Raw genomic sequence first — 17773 nt, 5'->3', positions numbered from 1 at the left:
ATAACTCTACTCTAGATCCGCCAGTTTAGCTAGATAAATTGTTTTCTCTACCCGGAGTCACCTCGGGAGGAAGCAGCATTAATTGATGACTACCCTGGACGGTCTTGATCGAGGAGAGGCTAAAGAAGTATATTCGCTTCACTCAGACCCTGCGATAGAGGGTATTATCCGTCAAAAGATGATCAGAATAATCCAATCGCTTGACTCACAGTCGCCCTGTGTTTATGGTAAAAAAGCTTGACATGGTTTTACCTACACCATATCGGCGAGAGGGCATAGACACCCGAAACTCGCAGGCCGAAAGCTAAGTCAGTTTCTCGAGATGACAAGCTCTAGATCCGCCGGCATCTGTAAGAGAATACCTCTTTCCAGGGTCACCTCGGGGAGGTTAACCGGACGGTCTGGAATGTGATGGAAGCTATCCGTTGTGCTTTCACACTCTGGCCAACCTTTGTTCCCAGGAAGTAGGAACGCCAGTATATAGACAGTGTGTCAGAATTTATAGCCCGGTGTACCTAGTAACAAAGACCATACCACCGGAGGCCTATCATCATAGTGCCCTACGCCAGCGTCCCCAAGCCCGGACAGGTGACAAATCCAGCATGGGTAGCAGAACCCTACTACTGATGGTCTCACCTTTGACGCAAGCCACTCAACCCAGCAGAAGGTGCAGCAATGGCTGGACCAATCCCCACTTCGCACACAGCAGTGGGATTTAGAATGGATGCTATAGCAACTCCAGCCGACACCCTACCTATGAAGGTAAGGAGCCAAACCCTTTGGAAAGACCTCCTAAAGGGGAACGACGAGCACACAGCAGCCCAAGTAACCCGGCACAGCTGGCACCGGAGATCCCGGTGGGCCCCAAAAGGCAGGGAAACAGGACCGCCGTGCCCGCATATGGAGGCTCGCCGCCCCACAGCAGGCTACCCAATCCGCCGAGGCGGCCAGGTTGCCTGGACCCTCTCCGTTAGCCTGAACCGAAGTTCAGTATCCAGCCCAAACCTGACCGAAGTCGGAGGTGGAGATAGGACCATTTGATCAAAGCTAACATCTCCCAGTGCGCCACCGCCCTTATGGGTTACAAGAGCCGGACCCCGACTCCCCGGTAAAGCCACCAGTTATTGCACACTCTAACCCATTTAGGGCCCAGTATATAGACATCAGATTGTTGAATTTATATACCCCGTGCACCACCAAAGCATTACAGGGGTTACTCATCATCTGTCTCGGTCGAGCCGTTGACCTGTATACAAAGATAGGAAATGCTTCCTAAATCACATACACACAACGGTATACACCCGTATACCTGCATCTCCTACTCACGACTCACTCGTGAGTTCGTCAAAATTCACAACGATATAACGCATTACGCGTTCAAGATCGTTGATCGTTTCGTTATCCAGATTGTGGAGTCCATTCTCGCGGATTGGTCTCCTTAACAAATGGTTCGTTCTAGGACAATTACGAACATAGTGCTCTGAGTCTGCTTCCAGAGCACCGCATATGCATTTGGGCGATGCAATATGACCCAAGTTGAACAGGTAAAGTGGGAACTTACCGTGTCCACTTAGGATTTGCGTCAAATAGTAATTCGTGTTGAAGCTACCATTGACCTTAGGAAAGTACTTCTTAGTTACCTTTCCATTCTCACTCTCATCCCAGGACTCCTGCAACCTTTGAGCCGTCACCTCATTGAGCCACCTTTTAATCACCAACTTAGTTGGCTTCATCTCCATCTCCTCGGGAAGATCGGTTGCTGACTTTGCAAGAAAGTCAGCCCTTTCATTCCCTGCACACCCAGTGTGCGACTTTATCCAAGTAAAGTTGACTTGAGTCTCCATCCGTTTTAACACCTTACGGATATCATGGCATAAACCATGATTGTTTTTATGATTGCTCATTGCGTTAATAGCAAAAAGACAATCTGTAAAAACCGTTGCACCATAACCAGGACGTTGACCATGCGTCCTTAACCAGCAAATACCCTCATGTATTGCTAAGAGCTCAAGAGAAAACGCATCCACCTTACCATTAATGCGAGTGACCTCGTTGTACACTTCCACACCATCTCTGTACACAGCAAATGCCACTCCGGCACCCCGACCGGACAACGAACCGTCAGTAAACACCTCTATCCCATTGCCATTGGGTAGTTGCTCTGTGATGTTTATACTGCTTCTGACCGCTGGGTGGTCCTCCCATGGGTCGCCTGGGTAGAGGTAGTTACCACCACGTAACTCCACCCCACAGTGCTTACTGTCTTCTCTAAAAGAAAAGGACTTGAACACAGTAGCTTCCTGACTCACCACCAGGTCCAACGGTTGAATACCAGCAAGGATCCGCAGCGCATCGCTCGAGACAGTCCGGTAAGCACAAGTAATAAGAAGGGCCGCAATTCTCTGAATTGAGCTCAACTTCCTCACCATCACACTATTTTGCGTGCTCTTCCACCAAGCACCGCAAGCGTAAGCCACTACTCTCACAATACACCCATTGTAGATAGTCCTTAACGCTTTATGGTCAAGGCTCCACTCAACTTTTGCAAAACAAGCAATGCTTTGCACCAGCTTCGTCACCCGGACACTTACTTTCTCGATATGAGGAAGAAAGGAAAGCTTGCTGTCGATGGTGACACCGACAACTTTCAACTTGTCAATATTTGCAATGTTGACGGCTCCCATCTTATAGATTGGGAGCCTTTTCATTATGGATTTTGCGGCGAAGGTGATAGCCGCCTACTTTTTAATGGAAAAACTCAGCTTATAGACTTGGCTCCACTTAGTCAATTTATCCACGATCACCTTACCCGTGGTTTCGAGAGCACGCCTGGACGTGCCCCAAAATAATGACTGCAAGTCATCCACGAAGGCTTGGATTAGAGAATCCTCTGGATACTCAATCCTCAGTGCGCTATCCATAACCACATTGAATAGCAGAGGTCCACTGCATGAACCCTGAGGGAAGCCGCGGGTCAGTACTCTCCGTACACAGGTACTACCTGCCCTCACCACTGCAACTCTATCCTTCAGATAGTTAACATATGTCTCATATATGTTCTTCGGACACTTAAACCGTGTAGGATTCCTGGAATCCACACATTGTCAAAAGCACCCTCGATATCTAAAGATATCAGACTGGTGTGACAATTATTTGCTTTGTTATCCCTGATTTGGTTCACGATATTGGTTAGACAGAGAGTCGTGGATCGACTATGTCTAAACCCAAATTGCTTATCGCTAAGCAATTTGTTGCTGTGGAGAAAGTAATACAACCTTCTAGACAACAGCTTATCAAGCACCTTCCCTACCACCGGAAGAAGCGAGATTGGCCTGTAGGCCTTAGCGTCCTGCCTGTCTCTGCCTTCTTTATAAAGAAAAACTAACTTAGCAACCTTCCAAAGCTTTGGGAAGTATCCCATATTGAGGCAAGTGTTGAAAAGCCTGACAAACAACGCTGGTCAAGCTAAGAAAAATATCTTGAAAAGCTCGATGGTGATACCATCCTCACCAGGAGCCTTGCCCTTTTTAAAGAGTTGATAGTCTCCAAGACCTCATCACTCAAAAATGGCTCATCATTCTGACTCATGAAGTCTTCGTGCAATGACTCCCTTATTGTCATATGAACCTCCTCATCATCATCCAAGGAGTCCTCTTTAAAAAGAGTATCCATCAGAGTAGACCACGTCTCCTCAATACCTGAGGTCAAAGAACCATTCGGTTTCTTGATGCAATTTAATGCATTCTTACACTTGACCTTCTTTGTGGCCAACTTATAGGGTAGGGAGAAAGGATCCTCCCTTAAAACCCTTGTGCAGAAATCCTGCCAGGACTTAAGCTTTGAGTCTGCTATAAGTGCTTTATAGCTCACGACGGTACTCGACCTTTAGCGCCTCCCGGGCTGCATGGTCCCTGGTTCTTTGGAACCTCCTCCTGAGCGTTCGTAACTCCTTCCTCTTCTCACTGAGTTCGCTCGTCCACCAGGGAGTGGACTTGTGCCCCTTATTCTTACGCAACCTTGAACATTCCTTCGAACGTTCAATAAAGAGATTATTATTCTCCACCGCGCATGCCTCGACCTCAACCTCATTGTTGAGTGGAGACTCCATCAACCTCTCCAAGTCAGGCACGATAATATCTTGTAACCTTTCAAGATCAATATCCTTGACACGAATTGCATTCGAATCATTCTCCAGGACAAGATCACCAATTTCAAAGAAAATGTATTTGTGTTCACTGCATGTTTCCTCGTTGCTGACACGCCATTCAATTACTCTACTCGCAATTGCCATACTGGATACCGTAAGATCCACCCAGCTCTTACCATTAACGGTCCAGAACGTCAGGCCACTACCCGGATCGTTCTCGACATTCAAATCAAACGAGTTCAACAAGTCGATTAACAACCTACCCCTCTCATCGTGATGCTTTGATCCCCAAAGCGCGTGATGGGCGTTAAAGTCACCACACAAGATAACCTTTTTTCCACTCTGTACTTCCAATTGATTCGCAATATTATCGATATGGAATTCAATGTCATCATTTGGTGGTATGTAAATAGACATAAGTATAGACATTCCACGGGAAGGCCCCGACGCTGGTCCGAGCTAAACCGAACCGTTGAAGGCCAGTCTCACCCAGTCCCGGTGCAGTGCCAGACCCGCTTCGGACCTCAGCCCGACCGGCCCAGCCCTCAGAGCCAATCCTTGTCCCGAAGTTACGGATCGGTTTTGCCGACTTCCCTTACCTACATTTTTCTATCGACTAGAGGCTGTTCACCTTGAAGACCTGCTGCGGATATGGGTACGGTCCGGCATGAAAATCAATACTTCTTACTCGGATTTTCAAGGGCCGATGAGAGTGCACCGGACTCCGCAAGAGGCGCGGAGCTTTAGGGAAACACCATCCCTATCTCCGGGCGAGCCGATTCCAGGGAGTCGAATCCTTACAAAGAAAAGACAACTCTCCCCGGGACTCCCATCTACGTCTCCGAGCTCGTTTGCGTTACCGCAATGTACCCCCGAAGGGGACAATCTCCGTGTCCGGGTTCGGGAATATTAACCCGATTCCCTTTCGGTCACCAGCGAGACTTGCATTGAGAGGTCTCGCCTCGGAACGGATTTCTCCTATCCCTTAGGACCGACTGACCCATGTTTAACTGCTGTTCACATGAAACCCTTCTCCACCTCAGTCCTCAAGGTTCTCACTTGAGTATTTGCTACTACCACCAAGATCTGCGCCAGAGGCGGCTCCAGGCGGGCTTACGCCCGGCACCTTCGACGCGGGCCTCCGCGCCCCTCCTACTCACAGCTGTTTAAAATACTAGTATTTCGACAGCTGTGGCCGGGTATGGGGTCGACGCTGAAGCGCCATCCATTTTCAGGGCTAGTTGCTTCGGCAGGTGAGTTGTTACACACTCCTTAGCGGATTCCGACTTCCACGGCCACCGTCCTGCTGTCTATAGCAACCAACACCTTTCAAGGGATCTCATGAGCGTCTCGCATCGGGCCCCTTAACCCGGCGTTTGGTTCATCCCACAGCGCCAGTCCTGCTTACCAAAAGTGGCCCACTTGGCACTCGCATCGAAGTGACTGTCCGGGCTTCAGTCGAGCAAACCGGACTTCTCACCCATTTAAAGTTTGAGAATAGGTTGAGGTCTTTTCGTCCCCAAGGCCTCTAATCATTCGCTTTACCGGATGAGACTGCAACCTACGAGTACCAGCTATCCCGAGGGAAACTTCGGAGGGAACCAGCTACTAGATGGTTCGATTAGTCTTTCACCCCTATACCCAGGTCTGACGATCGATTTGCACGTCAGAATCGCTGCGAACCTCCACCAGAGTTTCCTCTGGCTTCGTTCTGCCCAGACATATTTAACCATCTTTCGGGTCCCAACGTGTACGCTCTTGCTCCGCCCCGTCGACGAGGCGATCGGGACGGGGCCTTGGTGCGCCCGCGTCCATCGTTTTTAACTTGCTTTCGCTTGCCTTCGATTCTAGTTAACGTCGCTTCCTTTCAGCAGTCTTCGATTGTAGCGAAGCCTCGCGGCTGTAAAGTGATTCCTGTCAACGAGATCATCTTCAAAGTGTGAAGATGAACTACTTATCGTTTTTAACTTGCTTTCGGTTGCCTTTGATTCTAGTTAACGTAACAACGTCGCTACCTTTCGGCAGTCGTCGATTGAAGCGAAGCCTCATGGCTTTAAAGTAATTCCTGTCAACGAGATCGTTTTCAAAGTGTAAGGATGAACTACTTATCGTATTTAACTAGCTTTCGGTTGCCTTCGATTCTAGTTAACGTAACAACGTCGCTACCCTTCGGCAGTCTTCGATTGTAGCGAAGCCTCGTGGCTTTAAAGTGATTCCTGTCAACGAGATCGTCTTCAAAGTGTGAAGATGAACTACTTATCGTTTTTAACTTGCTTTCGCTTGCCTTCGATTCTAGTTAACGTCGCTACCTTTCAGCAGTCTTCGATTGTAGCGAAGCCTCGCGGCTGTAAAGTGATTCCTGTCAACGAGATCGTCTTCAAAGTGTAACGATGAATTACGTATCGTATTTAACTAGCTTTCGGTTGCCTTCGATTCTAGTTAACGTAACAACGTCGCTACCTTTCGGCAGTCGTCGATTGTAGCGAAGCCTCGTGGCTTTAAAGTAATTTCTGTCAACGAGATCGTCTTCAAAGTGTAACGATGAACTACGTATCGTATTTAACTAGCTTTCGGTTGCCTTCGATTCTAGTTAACGTAACAACGTCGCTACCCTTCGGCAGTCTTCGATTGTAGCGAAGCCTCGTGGCGGTAAAGTGATTTCTGTCAACGCGATCGTCTTCAAAGTGTGAAGATGAACTACTTATCGTATTTAACTAGCTTTCGGTTGTCTTTCAATCTAGTTATCGACACTTGTACAATATTACGTTTCAAGCAGAAACTACATTCGTCCAAGATGAAAAATAACTAGCTTTCGGTTCACTAATGATTTTAGTTATTGACAACTGTTTCTTTCCTTTTTCCTTTGTGGTGAAGCCTGGCTGCATTTAAGTTATTTACAACCTAAACGAAGATTCCAGTTTTAAGTGGAAGCTTAAATCGACCGAGTAGAGAAACCACTAGCTTTTGGTGGCCTCCGATACTAGTAATCGACTGCATCGCAGATATCTTAACGTACAATTGGAAACTGGTCTCGTGAAAATATGGCTTGATCCTGATCGCTTATAAATCCTAAACAGCGTTTGAATTTTTTTATTGATGTATCAAATTGCGTCTTTATTTATTTATACCTCGGTATCAATCACTAGTTTATTTTTTGTGTTAGCAACTTATATTTTAAAAGTGTTCATTTATCATATTAGCAATTGCTAGTTTACTATTTTGTATATTTTTGCACTAAAATCGACTAGACGTAATATACCCATTAATAAAAGAGGTATTGAGGAATAAAAACTAATTTTTCACGTGAATCACGTCGTCATTTCAGTGTATAAACTGCAGGTAATTTAAACTCCATAACGAAAAGGTAGAAATTCCCGCGCAAACACGTATTTTAAAAATCATTTAAATAGTACAACATTATAAAGCAACCTTTTTTAAGAATTAAAGTTTTCGTTGATTTCTATTTTGCTTTATTTTATTAACAGTAAGTAGTAAAAATACCTAATATTAATTAAACTATAGTACTATACAATATATACCTAACCAGTAGGTTATACTCGATTTTATGTGTCATTGGTACGTTCGAGCCAGTCAAAAGAATCATTACAACCATTGTATCTTATTTTTAGGCCGTCTAGTGGATTGGAGATACAAGCAACAATACAAAGAGAGAAGGCATAGGAATCGTTCCAAAAAGGCAAACTCGGTGGATAAAGCTTTTAAGGTCGCAAGATTCAAAAACCTATTCTGGAAACCTTTTGGGTTATATGTCGCTTTTCAAGATAGTGAATTAAAACTTTCTTGTAATAAGTTTAACTCGTTAGGCAACGGTATACTAGCCAATTCAAAAAACAACCGAAAAGAACTTCAAAAATGAATTTCAAGGTAGAGGCCTACCACTAGATATTAAGCTGTTTATACTATCACGGTAAGCCGGGTTGGCTTTTTCGCAATAGGTACAAAGGCCTACACATTCGTACCCAGCAAACACAAATCGTCCCTGGGACGTCCCAGCATGGTCCATAGAGCCCAGCTTGGTCCCGTCCAAAATTCGTCATACGGGACGAAGAACGGACGTCCCATTTTAGTCCGCGTAGTACCAATTTCGCGACATCCGATATTCAGCCCAATCGACGTCGCATGGATCTCCACTATTCGTCCGAAATGTTTCGTCCATCAATACTATCTAGAGGTGCGTTTATCAGCAATTAATTTTATTTTTTTTCACCTGTATTTGTATTTGAGCTGATAATGATTAATGAACCACAAAATATTAATTTTATTATGAATATTATTATTTAAATTTACGAGTTTATTTAACGTGAATTAATGAAATTACGTGTTAAATCAAAACTAATTAAATATTTAATTAATTTTATCATTCTTAATTTTTATATTATTATTTTCTTAATTTTTATTTCCATTATTTTCATTTGATGAATTATTTCTACCATCACAGCAAAAAAGCTCCGTTGGCCGAGCTAAAGTCCTTTTAAAATATCTGGTAGCCCAGTTTGCAGTTACTTTTGTAAGACGCCATTACTCGATACTTTGGAATCGGTCACCATAAAGTCCATAATGCGTTCTACACAAACGTTAAAGATTATAACATAGTAATCTCTAGTATCGCTGATAATCAAAGTCTATTTTGACTCGTTACCTTTATGGAGTATTCATCTTCACTCTCACTGAATGGTGGACTCATAGTTCAAATGTGTTCTGTGAATAGTTTAGTGAATTTGTATTTCCAAAAGTAAGATTTGCAGTGTATTCTCCGAAAGTTACGGAAGGTTCGCTGTTTTTAAAGTTCATTTTGGACCTGTACATGTTTCAATTTAACTTTTTAAGTGTATTATTCATTACTCTCACTGGACGGTTCGCCTAAAGCTTTATTTTATACTGTGATATTTTATATAGTTAAATTGTAATTCCAAAAGTAAGATTTGGATAGATATTAAAATTAAGCTTCGAGAAACAGCAATTTCTAGAGTACATTTTTCATCCGATAGTCTTAATTTTTTTTAAGGAATAGTATTAAATGGCTTAATTTTATTTTGCTTCTGATTTAAAATTAATTTTATTGTTTTTTACATTTGTATAAGGAAGGTTATTTAATTTTTTAATAGTTTAGTTTGAAATTTTTTTGTTACATAAAAATTAAATAACTATATAAGTTTTGTAATTTATATGTTATCTGCTAATACTTGAGTTTCCAAAAATTTTATGCAGAGTTCGTGTTATTACAATCAAATTGTACACTTGTTGCTGGATTTTTTCCATTATCTTGTATTTTAATGTTTTGAATAACATTTTATTATCAAGTTTGGCTTTTTAAATTATTTGTTCAGAATACGATATCCAATGAACGTCCTAGTTTCATCCCTATGGAGCCATTATTGAACCAAATTAAAGGCCTAAAGACATCTCTAGGTTTTATAGAAAGACATCCAGGGGACGACCGCTGTAATCGCCGTTGGAGGTCCGAAAACTCGTCCCCGGGACGTACTACGGCTATATTTAAACCGGACATTTGGTCATCCTTTAACGTCCAACCGACGTCAACCCCGTATTTTGGGATGTCCTACAGACGAAGGCAAGATCCGAGTGTGACGTCTATCGGATGTCCAAACGACGTTTTTGTGTTTGCTGGGTATTGCCATTGGTGCTAGAAAAGGTGGGATCTGAATCAGGATCATTCAAGACGACCAGATTCAGGGACTCAACAAAGTCACACAGGTAACACCTCTAGGACAATTGTCCCCTGAGCCCCAGAGAGTATGGTGATAATTGAAATCACCGCCAATAACTATTCTACGACCAGATACATGGGGACAGGGGTGGGAACACCCGTGGCGGTAGTATTCTGACCACCCGTTGGGGGATTGGTGGTCTTCCTCAAACGGCCATCCACAAACTCTGCCTCCCAGATGCTACGGATTACAGGAGTACGCCACTACTACCGGCACACGTGATGTGATTTAAAACAAAATAGTTCTTTTTATAAAATAACCTTGGCCATCTTGTTGAAATGTTGCCTCCCCGTTTTCTCTCCCACTAAAGAGTTTATGAACTCATTCTTAGACATTGACTGAACTATTCCAGGGCAACATTTCAACAAACTGGGCAAGCGTAAAGACATTTTATAAAATCAACTATTGGATTAATGAATGATGAATTTATGATACGCCATATTCGCCATTATTTAGGTACATCAAATAATATATATGCATACATGTATAAAAAGTGGTATTTTTGGAGCGCGTTTCCTAATATTTCCGTGTAGAGGATCTCGAGCCTTTTCGCGCGAGGTCAACAAAAACAAAAATATGCACGCGCTCACTAACTTTAACTGCACGATGAATCGAACGTAATCACGTGACCGATCGTATTTTAAGTAAAGAGCTATTGACCAGTGAGCCCTCAGATTTCGATTTACTTTGGTAGTCAGAGCATTTATTTGAGTAGTCAAATGCCGTGACTAGTGCCTTATGTCCAACCCTGGTCCGGAGTCGTCGAAGAATTATCGGCTCTTGTATTTTAGGATAACTGGGTAAAACAGGGTAAAGGACGTTGCTATCTTCTGTTTGGACGAAGCTATTGATATATATCTTATGCTTATTTCATCTTCAATATCAAAATAACTTGTGTAAAAGACTAAATAAAGGCAGTGATATTAGAAATTTTACCCTGATGGCAGACCCTTTTTAGTTTCCTTATAACGAATGCGTTGCTCGTTGGTATGGAAGCATCAGATATATCTGATCGCAAATAGAATGAATCTAAACTGGTTAGCTCATGCTTCTGAAGCACTTTCCCTACGTTAAGTGACCTTTCTAAAATTGAGCCACAATGCTTATTGTAGAAACGAGAAACCCTCTACTCTTATGCCCGTCATGGCGGACGTCTGAGCTTGAGGACCCTATAAATAACGCGGGCCCCAATGCAGCGGTTTGGGTGCTTTCACCTAGCTACGCCGCTGCCTGAACCTTTCCGCAATACTTGGAATGAGAGATCTCGCGCAATCATTTGAGAAAAAGTGAATAGTGTACGGCTAAAATACTTTAATTAACACCGACCAAATGGTCAGTTTATCGAAATAAATATTTATAACTACGCAAGAAGAAGCATTATACAAAAAAAAACATTAATAATAAAATTTCGCAATTTATTATTAACGCCAGTAATACGCCTTGGTATGACCCTCTGCCCGCCCTCACCAGGGAACACTTATCAGAAGGAAAGGCAATGACCCGGCGAAGAGCATCCGAAAATACCTTCTCGCTCATTTCTAAACGCGCAGGCTTATTTTACCTTTGCGCATGTATGCGCTTTGAATACGTTGCGTACTTATATTGATAGCGTAATTTGGACTTCGCGGTTCTCAAAGGCATTGTAATTACTGACAATTTTGACAGTGCTAACAATGCCCGACTCAATCCTTCCACATGGAGAGGTCGGGTGAGCAGGGAACACTTAACACGTGGTGCAGTACGTCACTCACGCCTGCGCTTAACGGTATAGAGCCTGATATTTGGCGAAGCGGGAGAGGGAAAATTCAGCCGGGTTTTTAACGTTGTGCTGCCTTTCCCTCTGTTAAGTGTTCCCTGCCCTCACTACGCCGGCCACGAAGCGAAGCGGAGCAACTGACATAGTCTAAGTTCCAACAAAACTGTTAATGACTCTCATTAAAAATTTCACTGTCACACTTACGTGATAACTAAATAAATACATTTATTATTTGACTTTTGGAAATCAGCTAGGAACCACCATAGGCCTAAGTCCTCAAGCGACTTTTAAAGTCATTAATTCAGGTGGCCGGGTTACAATGTGTAGGGGGGTGGTGGCAAGCCCTTCATGCCACGCGTGCCAACAGCTCCCCACACTAACTATTACCGTTAACCTCAAACAGTTTTTATGGAAGGGGAAACCGAAGATGTCGGGGGAAAACCCCTTTAACTAGTGGGGAAAGAACATGCAAACTCAACGCAGAAGGAGTTGTTTCGAGTTTTAAATTATAATTTTATATCCTTTAGTTTAGGTTTTTCCTAGTTTAAGTACTAAATTCCAAATAATTTGCAATTGAGGTTCCACTAAGAATAATTTGATGTCGACGACGGAAACTTAATTAATTAAAATTAAACTACGTTTAGAGTGGTGTGACGTTATGGATGAATGAAAGCCTTACAAATGCAAATATTGCAGTTATCGCAGCAAATGGAATTCCGACGTGAAAAGGCATTGTGGTCGAAAACACAAGGAGCGCCAGGAACAAGATGAGACATTCCAAAGTGAGCTTTGAAAATTTACGCTTCCTGGTGTAACTACGAACACTTTTTAAGCGCCAATATTTTCGTTCTAAAAACTTTCTTTGATAGCTTAGGAAATAAACAAATTCCTCATCGTCGTTGAATATTATCCGAAAATTCTACGGGCTACGATGGCTCTAGTCCCCAACCTATTGACTTTATCTAATGCTAGTTCTGATGCAGGTACATATCACGCGACCTTATATATAAACAACCTTATATTTGCGAGAAATATTCCACAATATTATACTTTTTTGCCCTTGCGTTAGAACTTAAGTTTATGCTATTTCAATAGCGTCAACAGCACTATTTAAGGTCGATTTAAATTACTAATTAAGACGCAAACACCTTAACTCGTTCTCCAATACCTTTGAAAAAGGCGCCTTAACAAAATTTTACACCAGCTTAAATGTTTTGAATGTTTGATTGACGCGGGTTTTCACTACAAAAACATTACGATGGCGAAAGTCGACGCGGAAACTTTGTTCGCTCTAGTATACCCTAATACAAAGATTTCTAGCGTCGACGCACTGACTGAAGAAAAGTGTGAAGAAAAAGTGAACGGCAGTATTCTAATTTTAAATCGTTCAGTTTGTTAAAGTACCCATTTCCAATATCGAAAAACTTAGGCCTGTACGGTATAAGATAAGCTATACCAACCTAAGCTGCAAACTCTTTCTTAGTTTTTAGAGTTACCTGAATTTGCAAGGAGCTCATATGCCACAATGCCTCGCTATAAATTAGCTCATTCGAACCTTATTGGACTCACGAAGCTTTAATGTTAGAAGGATATTTCTCCATATCACCCTTTTAAAATTTCTATAGGCTTAAAATAGGTTTAGGTTTTCAAGGACTTGTTATGTACCAGAGAGTGTATAGTATAGAGGCACCTCTTTCAAAAATCCGTCGTATGGTTTTTTTCGCTCAAATGTCGACAACTCATGGACGTTTGAGGGCGCTACTATCACCATTCAGCTCGAGCGGTGCGCGATTTAATATTAGGCGTAGAAGGACTCAAAAAGTTTTATATTTGTTGCATAATTTAACACCAATAAATCCATTAATATGTATTTATCGGCGAGAAATTGACCGTCAATTAAGAAAATGAAGTATCGTTTATCTTTTTAAGTTTCCAAGGGATAAAGAACGGTGAATACGCGTTCTAATAAGATAAGCTCAATATTGTCAACTATGACAAACTATTACATAAATGAGTATTTCTACACAAACCATACACTGTTACCTCTATTTTACTGACGATTGTTTCATGAATGTTAAAACCAGAAATAGACTAACAACTATTTTTGCAATAATGAATTTCAAATTTCAGTTTCCCCTACCCCTATTAAAGGTAGAAAAACATCTATCAGGAGAACTTGCTTCTTAATATTTATTCATAATTAATTATTCCAATAAGTAGTAAATGGAAACAGGGCAAATGAACATGGATTAGAAGATATCTCAAAAGAAAACTCGTTGGCTACACAAGGGGCCAGAGATAAACGGGACAAAACAAATTCTCCAAATGCACAATTACTCTTTTCCCAATGAATCAAATTGTAAAAATGGTAAAAAACATTGACGTTTTAAGGCAGATAAACAATTGATTTAAATTTATAAAACATTTCAGTAGATAAACTTAATTTTAATGGGAAATAATTTTGGACTTAAACCCAGAATTGATATTATCAACTACATGCATTCCAATAGAACACAATTATAACTATGCAAACGAAAGCTTCTTTTCAAATAATGATAACGTTAAATTGAACACATTTCCAAAGCTGTGATTTGTGACCAAGAGACGGGAAACCAAACTTTGTTTAGAAGTATGGGGATATCAGTTGAAAAGCCATGTATAGAAATTGATTAAGAGAAAATTCGTTTCTTCTTAGATCCTCCCCATTTCTTGAAAAGCGTGAGGAACAATTTCAAACGATATCCAATTACGGTGGAAGGTCAAGTAGTTTCTTGGATAGATCTTAAAAAATGTTTTGAATTATATAATTAAAAATGCAAAGTTTCGAAGCGCTCATAAGCATACACATAAGCACATTAATTTACCTGCATTTTCCAATATAAAAGTGAGTTTAGCGGCCCAAGTTTTCAGCCGGAGTGTCGCCAATTGCATTCAAACAGCATGCTCTTAGGGATTAGGAGACTTAACATTAAACAGCACTTTCACCTTTTTGATTTGTTCAATAGCAGTACTTTGAACAATGAAACCATCTGCAAGAGAGGAATGAGTGATAAGTCAATCCATATTCAAGTTTTGAATGATAAATTGGAATGGTTTAGCACATGGAAGCCTCAAAACTGCAGGTATAAAACCCTTCCTGGTCTTGAAGGGTAGAAAATCTCAATTCAGTCATTGCTAATCCTTTGGAAAGATCTAAAGGAGAATTTCGGTTTTGAGTTCTTCTTAACGGGAAGGGCTTGTCTAGACTTCCTAGAAAATTACTTTGGTTCTATTCGTCAAAAAGGAGGCAATAGAGATCATCCGAATTCTCAACAATTTCGGCCAGCATACAGTCATTAATCTCCTAAAACTTGCCTATTCAAATTGCATCGAGGATTTGGATAACTTGATTTTAAACATAGATTCCTTTAAGAAATCAGCTCCAGGACCAGAAGAGGATTCATCTGATTTTGATAATTATGGAGTCTTACAAGTTTATTGAAAGCCCCAACCTGCTTAAAGAAAATGTCCACTCCTTAGTTATATCCCCCCTCATTCTCCATACTCCAAGTGACGATGACGCAGCCGCGAAATTGATTGTATACACTCTTTTTTTGGGAATTTTGCGGGGCGCGTTCATGTTGAGTTTACCCCCCTTAATCCCCATTCTCCATATTCTGGGACCAAAGACTCGAGCCTATACCCCCCACCGGTGGTTCCAGGTAGTGGCCGACTAGCGGGCGGCCAAAAAGAGGGGTCGAAAAGACCGCGAAAAAGGGTTTATAGGTTTATGTAGGTTGCAGGATTCGCGGCACCTTTCCCGGGGCAAAAAACATAGATTTCGACTCGCTTTTTAAGAAATCGATGAAAATAGCGCGACTCGCTGCCTTTGCACCATAAGAATAGCTGTGAGAAATTTGGAGGTCCTAGGTTGAATGACTCGGACGCCTATAGAGAAACAGACGCAAGCCAGACAGAAGACACTTAGGAATATAGTATAGAAGAAGATACCTAATGCATCGCTACTTTACAAAACACCAATGTTTTTTTGCATCAGTCAACTAAGGCAGGACAATCCAATTCTTGATCCAACTAATGTGCTTGCTTATTTAAAGGCATTCAAATCCACCAAAACTCTTCATAATGTAGCATCATTGTACCAACTTCCAATTTCTTGGAATTTGTAATATAGGTAAATGAGATATTTGACACCAGTTTCAAACTATTATCACACATGACACATGTGAAAGGACGCTTACAAAGATTCATATCATGGAGAATTGACAAGAAATGGTTCCTTGCTAATAAAGATTCAATATGTGCAACTATGTTTCAAAACATATCTTTTTTGTGGAGTTCTGCATAAACAGTAAACATAAGATCTTGATCACCAATATACAAAAACACAGAAAAGATTAAACATAAAATTATTAAAAATACAACATTGAACGTTATTTGTTCATCCAAAGATATTTCTTATTTAAGTACTAATTAGTTCATATTTACATTACTTATAAAAATTAATTATTTTAAATTATAATATTATAATTTATTCCACTCCCCCCTATTTTATAAACTTACTTGTTATATTTTTTCTGTTGCTGTTCATCTAAGACTTGGCCTCCGTATCTATTTCTCATGATTTTTCTTAATTATTAAAAATATTGGAGTTTAACTTATAGCAAAATTGTAATTAGTATTTTTTGTACTTACATTTCTAATGATATCCACCATTTTTTAGATAATTCAAAATAACAATTGAAGAAAAATTTATTGCAGCAGTTTTGATTTTTTATAATTTATTTCTCCTGTGGCGCCATCGAAGGTCTAAGACTAACATAATAGGACGTCTGCTTTTTCTTAGACGCTCGCGCTTCATCAATGTATGACAAAATTATAATATTGCGGGAATAGGAAGAGGCGCCTCTCTATACTATACACTCTTTGAATGTACGTTCGGAGCAAACGGGTGCCAACTTAATTAAGTTAATTATAGACAGATTTTAAAATTCATTTAATGATTTATATTTATGTTTCACATCTTTCTGCTATTGGTGCTACCTGTTATTGTATTGCAGCTTAAAATAAGTGAACTCATAAATGGGAGTAGGAACTTCTATATTGATGGCGAATGTTACGTTAAAAACGTCCTCGGGCGTAGTAGCAGACGAATTTCGATTTAGTTACTACTTCCTTTAATATTTTGACCTCGTACCATTGCAGACACTGAAGAGTGCTTCGTAAGCGATTGTCTTCTGAAAAAAATCTTTGAGAATATGTCTGACGAGCAACCATATGTTATTACATCTCTCTTTGTTCGAACGGAAAGTTTCCCTACTTGACTTTTTTTACTTCTCAAAAGCGAAATGCTGACGGAAATCCGTTAATGGCTTGTCTGAAGACCAGTTATGGTAAGTGCTTGAAAAATCAAAAAAAAGTTGTTGTTGAACATTCGACGAATGTAACCTTACGTTTTTTGTTTCTTAATTTGCCCCAAATATTAAACATGATATTACTAAAGTAGAGATGGCTCAAATATGAACCATTTTTTCCAAGATGGCCGCCAAGATGGCCGCCATAACCCCCCTAAAACGCCCCCAAAATATTTTCCAAAAACAAAATTTTTGTTCTTGGAAAAATCGAAAAACATATTTTTGTTTTCAATCTCAAATTTCACCTTGAAGATGATCTTTGACCTCGACAGAATAACTAAATATGAACATGTAAATCCAAGATGGCCGCCAAGATGGCCGCCATTACACCCCCCCAAAACACCCCCATTTTTTTTCCAAAAACCAATTTTTGTCCTTGGAAAAATCGAAAAACATATTTTTGTTTTCAATCTCAAATTTCACTTTGAAGATGATCTTTGACCTCGACGCTCGAGCACTGTCTACCACCCCTAAGCCTCGGTCTATCACCCCAACAAGTTTGGTCACGATCGGACAAGGTCGGCCCGAGATATCGGCGGTAATATGTAACCCCCCGATTACGGCAACTTATTTACTTTTGATGTCACTTTTTTCGTTTTTTCGCCATTTAAAATGCTAATTAGTTATTTGCGAGATGGGGAAATCTTCGCTTTATAGCCTTGGCAACGTTTGGCCACACCCAATCACGTAATATCCAACTTACCCCTGT

General features: G+C 40.9%; 1 protein-coding gene and 1 pseudogene across 1 annotated transcript; both read right to left on the bottom strand.

The window, feature by feature from the left end:
- Window positions 1-1213: 1213 nt before the first annotated feature.
- On the bottom strand, window positions 1214-4564 carry LOC149949051 (uncharacterized). The gene is made up of 4 exons (XM_090169128.1): window positions 3871-4564; window positions 3511-3698; window positions 2592-2684; window positions 1214-1246 (listed from the first exon to the last, which is right to left on the bottom strand). Exons 1-4 carry the CDS (start codon window positions 4562-4564, stop codon window positions 1214-1216), a joined length of 1008 nt encoding a protein of 335 aa, XP_090025254.1.
- Window positions 4565-4761: 197 nt separating this feature from the next.
- Window positions 4762-6029, bottom strand: LOC149949050 (large subunit ribosomal RNA; annotated as a pseudogene).
- Between the last annotated feature and the right edge of the window lie 11744 nt (window positions 6030-17773).

The sequence above is a fragment of the Leiobunum rupestre genome, chromosome 3 (assembly GCF_980474605.1).
Source record: "Leiobunum rupestre chromosome 3, qqLeiRupe1.1.hap1, whole genome shotgun sequence".
NCBI classification, from domain to species: domain Eukaryota; kingdom Metazoa; phylum Arthropoda; class Arachnida; order Opiliones; family Sclerosomatidae; genus Leiobunum; species Leiobunum rupestre.
The sequence above is the reverse complement of the archived record's forward strand: the minus strand, read 5'-3'. Positions and strand labels throughout refer to the sequence as shown.

What these genes read in the sequence shown, in the direction of transcription:
- LOC149949051 (XM_090169128.1), bottom strand. Translation starts at nt 4,564, where the DNA reads ATGTCTATTTACATACCACCAAATGATGACATTGAATTCCATATCGAT. An exon ending in TAAAAAGGGCAAGGCTCCTG is followed by an intron (nt 2,685 to 3,510) that starts GTGAGGATGGTA and finishes CCAATCTATAAG; the next exon opens with ATGGGAGCCGTCAACATTGC. An exon ending in TTCTTCCTCATATCGAGAAA is followed by an intron (nt 1,247 to 2,591) that starts GTAAGTGTCCGG and finishes CTTTGTATACAG; the next exon opens with GTCAACGGCTCGACCGAGAC.